At 35.3% G+C, this 13,586-nt stretch overlaps 1 protein-coding gene across 5 annotated transcripts in view; it reads right to left on the reverse strand.

Moving 5' to 3' along the window:
- Positions 1 to 13,586, reverse strand: part of CEP70 (centrosomal protein 70) — a 69,173-nt gene that overhangs the window by 44,979 nt on the left and 10,608 nt on the right. For 4 of the 5 annotated variants that reach the window (XM_068545985.1, XM_068545982.1, XM_068545983.1 and 1 more), the window contains exons 3-7: positions 13,175 to 13,300; positions 10,509 to 10,599; positions 10,266 to 10,389; positions 9,752 to 9,932; positions 3,924 to 4,093 (exon numbers count right to left, since the gene is read on the reverse strand). In XM_068545985.1, the coding sequence (XP_068402086.1) occupies positions 3,924 to 4,093; positions 9,752 to 9,932; positions 10,266 to 10,389; positions 10,509 to 10,599; positions 13,175 to 13,300 (692 nt within the window). The remainder of the gene's footprint in view (positions 1 to 3,923; positions 4,094 to 9,751; positions 9,933 to 10,265; positions 10,390 to 10,508; positions 10,600 to 13,174; positions 13,301 to 13,586) is intronic. The other variant, XM_068545986.1, reaches the window with a different exon arrangement.

Here is a 13,586-nt window from a genome sequence, read left to right on the forward strand (position 1 = left end):
CTACCATTCCATGTCTATCTTTTTCCTTCATAGCAAACTTCATTCATCCTGAATGACTGTTACCTCTACCTTCAATAGACTTTTAAAGAGGACTTATTATGTGTCAAACCAGGAATTCCGAGCAAATAAGACAGTGGGAAGGCAAACACAAACCAATGAGGTGGCATGTAACACTTCTTACCACCCTCTCCTTCTTCAAACACTCTTGTTCCTTGGTTAGCCTGACACCCAAACATAACTCCTCTTCTGCCTCTTCTTTCTCTCTCTAAATTTTAAAGTTCTCTGGAGTTCAGCCTTTCTAACTGTAGGCCTGATATCTCTCTGTGGCTGATGGAAAGTGCCTAAGTACATGTTCGTAAATGAACCCATTATCCTCCTTCCCCATTCCCCAAACCTAGCTTGAAATCTGGCTATCTTTGACTGCTCTTCTTTCAACATCTACAGTCAGTCAGTCTAGACAATTCCTGTCCATCTCTCAGTACCTCTCTTTCTTTTTTCTTTATAGACCTCTGTTATCTCCCAACTAGACAATTAAAACTGATCACTAACTTGTCTGTCTCTGGGTTTAATTTCTTTGCTCATAAATCCTGGTTTTTTTTTATCCTGCTACACAGAAAGTAGAACCTAAACTCTTCAGCCTGGAGTTGAAGCCCCTCAAAGTTTTAGCACACCTTTCCTTCCATACTGTCTCCTAAGGTACCATCACCTTGTGCACCCTATGCTCCAGACCTCTCGGACTACCTGGACTACTTGCCACTCCCAAATACATTTTGTTTCCCAGCCACCATATTTCTCTAACTAGAATACCCTTTTCCTCATTAACGTCTATTAAAATTCTACAGTTCCTCGTGGACATGCACTAGAACACAGCAGGGAATGACACGGAGTCTTTGGCATCATTGAGCTTACAGCATCGTGGGGAATACAGATGCCAGAACAAATTAATACAAGTGTAATGAGAATTACAACACACAAAATTCAAACTACCTATCAACTGCTCCCTTTAAGGAACATGATATGTCTTCCATCGGCAAATAAATTTTAAAGCATTCCTCTAGGACTTCAACACACCTCAGGAGAATTGTTCCTGGGTATTTCATATTTACTGAGTATGACTGTGTATGGAATTTTCCTCCCATTACATTTTCTGCCAGGTTATTATTGGTATAAAACAAAAGCTATTGATTTTTATAGATTTATTTTGTAAACTGGACACCTTATTAAACTCTTTTATTGTGTTTAAAAAAAAATTCTACAGTTCCTAATAACCTAGTTTACAAGTCATCTCCTTCATGAAGTCTTTCTGGTCATCCCCATCTTCTTCCTCAGTGGAAACTAAGCTCTCCTTATGCCACGCCCAGTTAGTATCCTGTTGGCCTTACCATTACAGCACATACCAATGTGCCTTTTATTTTACTTACCTGAGTATGTGTCTATCTACCCAACAAGCTATCAGGTCCATAAATGCAGCAAACATGGCTTTACTCATCTGTGTATGTCCTATATTGTTTTGTCCAAAGCCTTTGTAACTTTTGACAATAGCTGTAGTGGCTACAACTGATGCATTTTTATATAAGGGTTAATTCACAATTTTTAAGTTCTGTGCTCAAACTGAAAATTTGTTTTATTAAAAACCAAATAAAGTGGAGAATCTCTAGGCCATCAGACAAATTCACACCTGAATTAGCTTGACTTCATCTGGTACTTGGTAAGTTTTCTCAATGCTTCTCTCCCTTTTTCTTGCCCTCTCACTCACTCAAATTGCCTGTTATTTGTTTTTGTTTTCATTCCTCTTCCTCCATCTCTCTTCCTACTTTATTCTCCCACTGTAATTATCTCTCTCCTTCTTTTTGTTCTTCCTTACTCCTATTTTCCTTTCTTTGCTTTTCCATTTATTCACACCTACCTCCAACTACATTTTGTTATTTAAATTATTTATTATTTATATTTTTATCCTTGTTCGTCCTTCAAAAGGATAAAAACTGTATATATATGTGTACATGTATATGTGTGCATTATCTCTCAAATAATTATTGAAACAATCTATAGTTTCAACTTGTTTTTAACTTATATGTGACTTCATTTATTTTTATAGTATAAAACAGACATACCTAATTAGTAAAAATCCCCAATCCTACTATGTAAACACATAAGACTAGTTAAAATGTAACTAGTTTATACTATTAAGTGAAAAGAACAAGGTGCTATCTTTTATAGAAAAAAAAAGAAATATGAATATAATATCCATACTGTTTGTATTTGCTAAAAATAACACTAAAAAATTATCTATAGGGAGAAGTAAGGAATAGGGTTAAGGGGACGGGAATGAAAACAAAACCTCTCCAAATATAAATAATTACAGTTTTGACTTTATAATTGTATAAACGTCTTACATATTCAAAAGTAAATAAATTTAAAAAGCCAGCCCTAAAAACTGAAAACAAACTGAAACAAGTAAACCTAACTGTATATTAATTTGGTGCCACAAACACACAGAAAAGAAATATTTCAAGATATTTTAGAACACTATATTTTGACTGTACCCATAGTGGAATATATTATTAATGTCAAAGATAATTGCAAAGAAATTTAAATTTCATTCAGTTGGCTTATTGTTAGTAGCAATTCTGGTATTATTATTTTGAAACTATTTTTATATATTATAGGATAAGGCCAATAAATAATTATATTATTCTTAGGAATAAGGATTTTCAGTGTAAAAGAAAACCGTTACAAATGTAAAATCAGAGTTTAAATAAAAACCCAGTAGTGTTAACTTCAGTTAGAAATTTTTCTCAGAAATATATATAGTTCCTAGTACTTGCCACTAAAAAGCCCTAAAATCAATAACATAAGATAAGCAACCTAAACACTCAAACTGTGGTCTCTAAAAACCATTCCTGACTAAAAGGAACCAGAGCTCTTTTGCGAAATGTCTAATTAATTCATTTTAAATGAGTTAATTTTAAATGTTTAGTGTTAGTTTTAACAAATACCTAACTCCATTCCTCAAAAGAGCTCCTAGGGCAGAAAAATGTACAGGATGTATCTTCTGCCTAAAAGTAAGAAATCTAACAAAGATTAATAGAGTTGGGTCAAAGGGATATAATACCAACATGAAAAAGGCCCCACCGGCCAAAGACAAGATAATTTGATCATTAAAACCCCACAAGTTAATAACAACCTTTGAAAAAAGAGAGATAGGCACAAACAAAAAATCTTACTGCTTATCATTGGAGATCATCAGGGCAACAACTGTTTACTCTAAAAAATTAGAATTAAAGAGAAAGAACTAAGCATTGTGCTTCCCTGTAACAAACCATATAGGGCAACCAAATAGCCCCTACTCAAAAGGAAAGGTTCTTTTTTTTAATGGAAGACTTCCGGGAAAAAAAGAAAAAGAAAAAAAAGGGATAGCAGAATTGAAAACAAGATCATCAATGGGGGAAACCATTAGATGAAAGGACAATGAGAAATTTTACAGTGGAAGGATCAGATTGTTATTATTTAAACCCCTGAACAATCTAAGCATCCCTGAGAGTAGGTCAACTAGATATTATGTGCCTCCTGATATGTTATAATTAGAAGCATAAATTACCACTTACGAAGTATTTCACCAAAAATACTTGCATCTGAATTTAGCTCTAACTTCCAGTTTAGAGCAAATATAGGAGACAGAAGAATAAATTAAATGACATAATAAGGAAGCAAACAGACAAATCTAGCATGTACTCCAGGACAACTGACCATTTTCTTCAAAAAGTTAATGACATTTAAAACAAACCAACAAACCAACAAACAGCAGAGAAGAGGGAGAGGAATACTTAACCAGTTTAAAAGAGATATAACCACACCCAAGATGAAATCTGTTTTTAAAAAAATGATGACTCTAGCTACATATCAATTTACGTAGCAAACATTACTGTCTATCCAAGATGGTATGAGGAACTCTCTTGCAGAGGTAGGAGAACACTCTGTTTCGAGTGATGACGCGCTCTTCGTCCTCCTTTGTTAATGTATAGATATCCTTCTGCAAAGAAGCAATAGTCTCTTGTTGCTCCATTTGTTTTTTCTCATAATGCTCACATTTTGCCTGTAAGAAATTTTTCAAAAAATATAATTATGATATATACATCTAGGACATGCTGTCCTAACAATATTGTACACAAAGCTATCCTCACAATTTCTATCAGGCAGCTTCATTCAAGAACTTCAGTACTGAGGCTGTTTTTAAATGGGTGCAAGCTCCAGAAACACTGATATGTCATAAATGCAAAAACTATAACAAGTAAAATCAGTGTAAAATGGGGAAAATATAGTTTATAATTGCATGCATTCAAGGTTTCATAATGAGTAAAAGAACTCAATCTCCATAAAACTGATATAATTTTATATATATATATGTTTAGATGAAAATAATAATCAGGAAGAGACCAATATTAAGGATGTCAAAAAGAACCAAGAATTAAAATTAATATTCTTAAGTGATCAATGATAATTCAGGATTTCAGATGGTTTAATCAACTTAGGCATTCATGTAATGTGGTAGACTGCAAACTCAGAGAAACCAGGAATTTGTTCAGAAATAACATGTACCCCAAGATTTATACAAGGGAATGTAAATCTTGAACACTCTCTTGCCTTCAGTGAAATATCACTGGCCTGGTTTTCCATTATTCGATAGTGTCTATCCCTCAGTGTCCTTAGAAAGCTCATAATCAACAGTACCATCACCGTTATTATTAATACACTTTTTATAAAGCTCAGTGAGAAACCCTATCCCCATCTGGCCTGCACAATACTAAGACACACCACTTTCAGAAGACAATGCCATATCTAAGCACATGTTCACCTGCCCATAGGGTCAAGTTTGCACAGACTTAAGAGACCCTCGGGGGAAAAAGGAGACCCAGCTTCTGGTACCATACCTTCTGTCAGTAACCACCAGCTATACCCAGAATTTACCCTCTGCCTCAGCCCCACCTTGGAAGCCAGGCAGGAGCTCTACAGCCAAGTGACTTGGGTCCCAATTCCACCTCTATAAATTAGCCATGAAACTAGAATGATTGAATTTTTCAAGGTTGCAGGGTGTAAAAGCAAGATACAAGAATCAACTGTATCTCTCCTAAGACATTTTATGAGGTTAGTGTTACCCTAATACCAAAACCAGACAACACACAAAAAAAGAGAACCACAAACCAATATCTCTTAAACAATGATGCAAAATTTCAACGAAATACTAGCAAACCAAACTCAGCAGCATATTAAAAGGATGATACACCATGACCAAGTGGGATTTATTCCTGGAATGCAAGAAAGGGTTTTTCATATGTTGAACCAATGTAATAGACTACATTAACAGAATAAAAGGAAAAAAAAAACATGATCATCTCAATTGATGGGGTCTGTGTGCTGCAACTACTGAGCCTGTGTGCTGCAACAACTGAAGCCCGCGGGCCTAGAGCCCGTGCTCCACAACAAGAGAAGCCACTGCAATGAGAAGCCCGCGCACCGCAACGAAGAGTAGCCCCTGCTCGCCGCAACTAGAGAAAGCCTGCGCACAGCCACAAAGACCCAACACAGCTAATAAATAAATAAATAACAAAACGACAAAAACACAAAACAAAACAAAAAAACCCAAATTGCCTAAAGGCTGGGGCCTGTGAGATAATACCCAAAGACCCATAGGAATAAAAGATTATCTCTGTTCCACTGATGTTATGTACATAGTTTCCAAAAGACAAAAGTGGGACTATAAATCTGCCACACAGCAGAGTCACTGAACTCCCAGTTCCCTGACAGATACAGATAAAGGCCTGACACACATTCCTAAGTTATTTTTGCAGGAAGCAGACCCCCGCCAGAGGAAAACTGCTGACTGCAAGCATGTAGACACCAGACTGGTTGAAACTAGAAGGTTGATGATACCTGAAACTTCACCTTGATGCCAACCAGTGCAAGAATTGAGCACAAGCTGATCAGGCACTCTGCGGCCCCCTCCCTCACCCGGCCTTTAAAACCCTTTCCCTGAAAGTCCTCAAGGAGTTGGCACTCTTTTCCACCTTCTCTCTTGTGCTCAAGCTATCCTTTCAATAAAAAGCTTTGCTTGCCTAAGAATCTTGAGGGAGCGATATTCATTTCTATGGTATTGCTGTCCAAGAATCTGGAGAGGGTGCAGTAACAATTTTAACAGCCCATGCCATCCTTCCTATATCTCTTTCCTCCCTACCTAGATATCAGTTACTTATAAGGCAGTCATGTATTAAGAATATCTTGCTGACTTTAATATACATTAGATCTATTTTTTCATTTGGCCCTAAAAACCACTCAAGTTTCACGGCTCCCTGTGTATTTTAGAAAGCTAAAGTCAATAGAGGAATCCAACACAAAGTTAAAAAAAAAAAAAATTGAAGCTAAAGAACTTGTGGAGAAGTGTAAAAAAGAGCTTGGTGGCTTTACACCAGGTGGTTTGGATAATACATAATAATTAGGGCACAGAGTATAGAGCTAAATTTTTTTCCTGCTTTTTAAAAGTTTAAATAATAACAGGAAAGAAGTATTTTGTGCTATTTCAACTGTCAGCAGTAAATAAATGTATGGAGAGAAAATAAAAATAAATATGGAATTGAAATATACAACAATAATATAAGTTGGAGAATGTTAAAAATTGTTTTATGATTGTTACAATGTCATGGAATAAGGTAAATAATACAAAGTAAAATTACATTTTGAGAAGTCAAGAGTGCATATTTTAATCTTTGAGGTAACCACTAAAAGAATAGTAAAAATCAGTTTCCGGATCCATATACTCTCTATGAAGAAAGAAGAGGGAGAACTAACTACCTGATACTGTTCACGTTGACTTAAAACTGAAATTATCTGCTTAGATCTTTAGAGGACCCAAAAGTTTATCAAACTTTATCCACAGAAGCTAAGTACAGAAAAAGGGAAACTGTACTGAAGAGCATAGAAACTGCAAATACAATGTTTTCTTTTAGTTTCTGCATTTCCCCAGCAATCTCTCAACAGCAATCTTTCAAAATATTATTGTCGAACATCTGTTAATTTCCTAGATCTCTTTGCCACATACACACAAAATCAATGTTTCCTTTCTCTCAACTGCAAAATATGCAGCACTAAACCATTCTAAAATTGGAAACAAGCATATGCCAAAAAAAGAAAAATGTGCCTCAAACTGTGAAATAATTGTTCTCCAGGGGCACTTCCATCTTCCCCAAGAAAGTACAGATTAACTAGTACAGTACAGAATATATGACTAGTCTGTAATAGAATTGGACAATCAGGCAACATTGAGGGGCAGCAGTTCCTTGGGTTTGCCAATTTCTGTTACATTCTATAAAAAGTACCCTTTAGGTACTTAAACGGCAAACAAGCAAGCAACTAATTTCAACTGATCAAATTAGCATAGACACCCTACCCCAACACCAGGTTTTCACACCCCAATCCTGTCCCCCATGGCAGACTGGAACATGAGACCTCCTCTGTACCAATTTATAAGCTACATAACAAATCTCTGGGACCTGAAACAAAAAGTTAATGGCCCATAATTCATTTAAAACAGATGAACTACTTGACAGAAAATACATGCCACTCCCAAGTCACTTCTTACCAATGAATCCTCAAGCATCTATTCTTTCAACTGCCTAAAACCCTGGTACATTCATAAGTCTTATATTTTAATAATTTGACTTTGTGATTTTTTTATAGATCAACCTCTCTGCAAAAAAATAGGCATCGTCCTTAAAAAAAAAAACAACAAAAAACAACACTGCTCTCCCCTGCTCTCATCTCCCTCTGTCAGTACCACCTGATGGCTGCTTTCTCACATCAGTAAGTTAACGAGTTAAAGAGCTTCAGGTTTCCGCATGTCCTATATCTGAGAGCAAGGTCAAAATCAAATGCATACAGAAATATTTCCAAAATCCCCCTCCCTGTAGAGAGAGTATAGAATGTACCGTTGATGAGGAAAGCAACCTAACAAAGCAAACCTAAAAATGTAAAGTTCTAACAGTAAAAGATTTTGTTGACTGATGAATAACAGAAACAGACTTGGCCATCAAAGAATGACAGTGTCTTCTCCAGAACAATGATCAATACCAGCAGGTAGAGCACTGTCCGCCCCAAGCTGGCAGTCTAAATGAGGGCAGAACACCAACTGCCTGCGGCCTCATACCAGAACTTCTTATATCTCTGGTTGATTCTCTCTGGCTCCTGAAATTTATACTAACTCATCAGATGCTTCCAATTCTGCCAGTATAAACTGAGGGGACATCCAGACCCTGCCTGAGGAGTAGTGGTCCCTTTTAGGCAGCCTGAACTGCCTGTGTGCAATAGGTACATATAGTGTTGTGCCGACAAAAAGCATTTATAATGATATAATGTTTCTAAGTATCTGTAACGTCTCATAAAACTAAATATTGGTTATCACTACAAAAGATTTATTTCGTTTAATCATAATGAACACCAGAGGTTTGAAATAAGAGGTTTTTTAAATTAGGAAATTAAGTATTCAATGTTATAACACTGTTATTTCAATAAAAAGTAATAAAACAACTTAAAATCACAAAGTATGTTCCATATAAATGTTATGTAAATTTAACTCAATAATTCAAGTATTTATTGAGCATCTACAACTAATAATAAAGCAGACACTTTCTTAGCCCTAAACAAAATAGACAAAAATATTTGCCCTCATGGAGCTTACATTCTAACACAGAGAGATATATAAACAAAACAACGTGTATATAGTATATTAGCATGTTAGATGGTGCTAAGAACTATGGATAAAACAAAGCACGGAAGGCAATATGATATGTGGGGGACAGGACTGCCAACTGTAAGCAAAGTAGTCAAAAAAGGAATCCCTGAGAGATGGTGATGTGACACTTGAGTAAGGAGACAGAAAACAAACCATGCAGCTATCTTTAAAAAAGTATGCATGGCAGAGGGAAAAGGAAGAACAAAATGTACAAAATCCCTGAGGTGAGAATGGTCAAGGAAAATTCCAAAGAAAAGCAAGAGTATCATTGTGGCTGGAGCAAAATATGCGAGAGGTATAGTAGATGAAGTCAGAAGGTAACACGGGGCCAGATCATGTAAGTCCATGGTAAGAGTTTTGGATTTTCCTCTTAAAAAACAAAAAAGGAAAGTCATTGGAGTGTTTTGAGCTACTATGTTGAGAGCACATTGAAAAAGGCAAGGGTGGGAGCAGGGAAACCAAGAGAGAAGCAGGCAAGAAATGAAGGTGACTTGGATCAGAATGGAGACTAAAAGAAGAAAGTTTGGGGAGGAAATTCAGGAACTCAGTTTTAGACATGTAAACAAGTTCTAGATGTCTATTAGACATCCAGTAGAGATATCAAGTAGGGTGTAGGACGTGAGTCTGAAATTAAGGGAAGAGGTGTGCGCTATGGATTTAAAAGTGCTGTGAATTAGACTGAGCATCACCAAGGGAGTTAGAATTTATAGGAAAGAGAAAAGTCTGGGGAATCCAACACTAAGAGGTTAGGAAGATGAGAAGAATCAGGAAGGGAGCTGAAAAATAACCAGTGGGGTTGAGGAAAACCAGAAGAGAGGATGTTCTGGAAACGAAGCAAATAAAGTATTTCAAGGCAACGACAATGATAGGTCAAGTAAGATAAGGACCACTGAATTAAGCAACACGGAAGTCACCTGTAACCCTGACAAGCTGTCTTAATACTATCATGTAAGAAAATGTTTAGCTCAGTACCTGTAAAACTTTATGCTCCTTCTGAAGTTCTTTTATTTTATTCTGTTGCTGGCAAACCCTATTTAGGGATTCATCCTCCATTTCACCAATTTTGGATTTCACACTCTCCATAATTTGTTCCAAGTCATTAGCTCGTTGCTCCTGATCTGCTGCTCGGCTTTGTTGTAGCTGAAGTTCATTTCTAATAACAGACACACAATTCCTTCCCTTAGTAATAAAAATAAAACATATCAACAAACATATCCACCTAACAACACAATGAGTTTCTAAAATTTCTTTGCATTCTTAAAATTTCTATCCTATAACACAAACCAACTGAAGAAATATAGGATACCATTACATATCTAAGCTAAGCTATTACCAAAAGATTTACCTACTAAAAGCATTTTTAATTTAATATTTAATCAAAATGGAAAATTAAATTTCAAGATTTTTTTCAAGGGAGTTATTTTTAGAATGCATACCACTTGTACACAAACAATTCAAAAGAGATCTTTTTTTTCCATTTTCTTACTTAAGCTGCTTATTAGTTTCTATGAGCTCCCGGATCATGTTCTGTTGACGTGATGTTTCTTCCATCAAAGTTTTTAAATTCTCCCTCATCCTTTGTGATGATTGTTTGTCAAAAATGATGAGATCTACATTTTTTGAAATGTAATACACATAGTAAAAATAAAGGAAAAAAATTTAACATCAAAAATTTTTTAACAGAAGAAGAACATTTTTATCTTAAGAAGCAAGAATAGGACCTGATTACCTTTCATATCTGTTCTTTTGACTAGAGATAAAGGTTTTAAGCCATGCATCAGCAACAGCACGTTTATGCTTTCCCATTCTGCTTCTTCCAGCTACAATTACGAGGGAGAAAAGGATCAACTTTAAGACATAAGGTGAAGAAATACCCTTGTATATAATTACCTTTGTTTCCAGAATAACAGACTTCTCCAAAAGCTTTAATAGGAATTTTTATACACATATAATGATTAAAATTAAAACAAATTTGTTTCTAACAAAATTAAGAGACTAAAAAGGATGCAAATAAGCACAGATAATTACATAATTCCAGAACACTCACATATAGGCCTTCAATGGATAAATTAAATAAAAATAAAAAACCTTGTAATTTCAGTGAAACAAACAGAACTTAGGTTTTTTGTTTTTTTAAAGTCTTTATTGAATTTGTTACAATATTGTTTCTGTTTTATGTTTTGGTTTTTTGGCCAGGAGGCATGCGGGTTCTTAGCTCCCCAACCAGGGATCGAACCCAGCCCCCCTGCATTGGAAGGCCAAGTCTTAACCACTGGACCACCAGTGAAGTCCCGCCCTTAGGTTTTTTATTTAACTGAACCAGACCAGGCCCCAATCAAAATAAAAAGCTGCAAATTAGGTTATATTAATTGAAGAGTAAAGAAAGGTTGAGTCACTAAGAAACAAGTGTTACTTTAACCATGACTAGGGTCACAACAAAATCAAAACATATCTGACTTGACAGAGCCAGTAATTTAGATAGAACTTGTCTATTATACAAGGAACTAACTATGAAAAGGAGTCTGCCCATCCAGGTAACTGATTCTAGTAGAATCATTCTGAAAGACACTCAAGTTTTGTATTGCTGATTCTAAATATGTATTTACACCATAAACCTGAGAGGGTAACTCTCACTCTCTAGATTAAAAAAGAATAAAAACTAAAATAAATAAAAACCTAACAATGGGAAGAAAAATAAGAACATAAAATACAGATAAGAACAGAAATGGAGATCTTTTTAAATGACACATTTAAATCCATGATATTAACAGTTTTATAACGGGCTCTTAATTTAAGTACAATGATCAATTTTGAAATCACTGTGTGAGGTACTTTGCGTTCTTTTTAAAATACCTTAAGTACCTTACTTATTTGTGAAAACATAATTTGAGTGAATTTTCAATCTATTTAAATGCTTGAAAAAATATACTTTATACATTTTCATTAGTGTAGAGTATGTAAATATCATAATAACTTTAAGATTAATAATTTAGACAATTTTTCCCCTCTCAACCTCCTAGACAATTTTTAAAAGTATTCTCCACATCCAAATGCCCCTCAGACATTAAAAAATCTACCAAGATAGATAAGCAACAAGGATACACCATACAGCTAGAGAATTATAGCCATTATCTTATAATATTTTTTAATGGAGTAAAATCTGATTCACTATGTTATACACCGGAGACTAATATAGTACTGTAAATCAACTATACTTCAATTAAAAAAAAATCTATCACGACAAAAAACAAATTATTATGATGGCTCTCTGATAGCACTATGACTCACAGTGCCAAACAAATCTTTCCTTTTGACTGCTGACTTTCTTCCCTTTCTTTATCCTTTCTATAACTCTCCTCCCTCCCACAACCTTTTCCCTTATTTATGTCTTCTGGTCACAAAGATTAATGACACAGAACTAAAATTATTGCTAGTATCTGTTTTAGGAGCCAAAACCTCTGTGTGGGTATATAAGTGGATGCCTACTATGACTCATAAAAACAAAATACTCTATAAATAACAATGTCACACATTTTGAATGACCCAATTACACATATCGTTCCCTGATAGCTCTTTTAAGAGAAAGAAAAACATAACTGTTTGCAAATTCTGAAAATAGTTGAGAATGGTATTTTCCAAAGTATGTGCTGCAGAACACCAGTCTAATGAAATATTCATCAGATTAGTGTTAAATAAGTAGGAAATACTGTATACTAAAGCCTCTTTTTGGAGACTGATAGTACAATAAGTCCCCTACATACAAACGAGTTCTGTTCCGAGAGCGTGTTCGTAAGTCCAATTTGTTCTTAAGTCCAACAAAGTTAGCCTAGGTACCTAGGTACCCAACTAACACAATTGGCTATACAGCACTGTACTGTAATAAGTTTCTAATACTTTTCACACAAATAATACATAAAAAACAAACAAACACAACATTTTTAATCCTACAGTACACTACCTTGCAAAGTACAGTAGTACAGTACAACAGCTGGCATACAGGGGCTGGTATCACATGAACGGGCAGGAAGAGTTACTGACTGGAGGAGGGAGAGGAGGTGGGAGATGGTAGAGCTGAAGAATCGTCAGCAATAGGAGACGGAGGGCAAGCTGCAATTTCACTCACGCCCGACATTGATGGCACAGGTTCTGGTTCCTTGCTGGAACCAGATGCACGTTCACATCTTTGAAAGTTAGCAACTTGAAGGTTCGTATGTAGGGGACTTATTGTATTGTGAAGTCTTAGAATAACGGTATCACTTAATAGTCTTTAACCCATCATTTCCCAAAATGATTTTACTAAAGCAGCCTTTGAGAGTAAGATTTTTCACATTTGTAGATGTGGTATTCTTTGACATATACTTTGACAAACACTGGCTTCAAATATTTTAGGTTTACCTCTTTTTCAGTCATGAGTCTGTGTGATGATTTGCTGGACTCCTGGGCTTTAGGGGCTGCTGTAGATACAATTTTCTTTGTAGAGTCAAAGGAAGTAGAGGTTGGCAATAAAAAATTGTGAGTTGCCTAAATTAAGAAAAAAGTGCAACAGGTGTTAAAGGAAATTACACCTAAAAGAACCTACTACTCTTAGGCAATTTAAGTATTCCTGTGTCAAAACTTTTATGACTTCTAAGAAAACTGATTTTAAGAATTTTATAATGTTCTCCTCCAGAAATAAAGCATTATGGGGTTTTACATACATACACACAAAGAAAACTATTTGTTTTAACTAGATAATGTGAAAAGCAAGTGATGCTAATAAATAAATTGATGTTTTTTGGAAGCTGCTTCCCAAAAAAACTAAAAGAAC

Source organism: Eschrichtius robustus, chromosome 6 (genome assembly GCF_028021215.1).
Source record: "Eschrichtius robustus isolate mEscRob2 chromosome 6, mEscRob2.pri, whole genome shotgun sequence".
In the NCBI taxonomy this organism is placed as follows: domain Eukaryota; kingdom Metazoa; phylum Chordata; class Mammalia; order Artiodactyla; family Eschrichtiidae; genus Eschrichtius; species Eschrichtius robustus.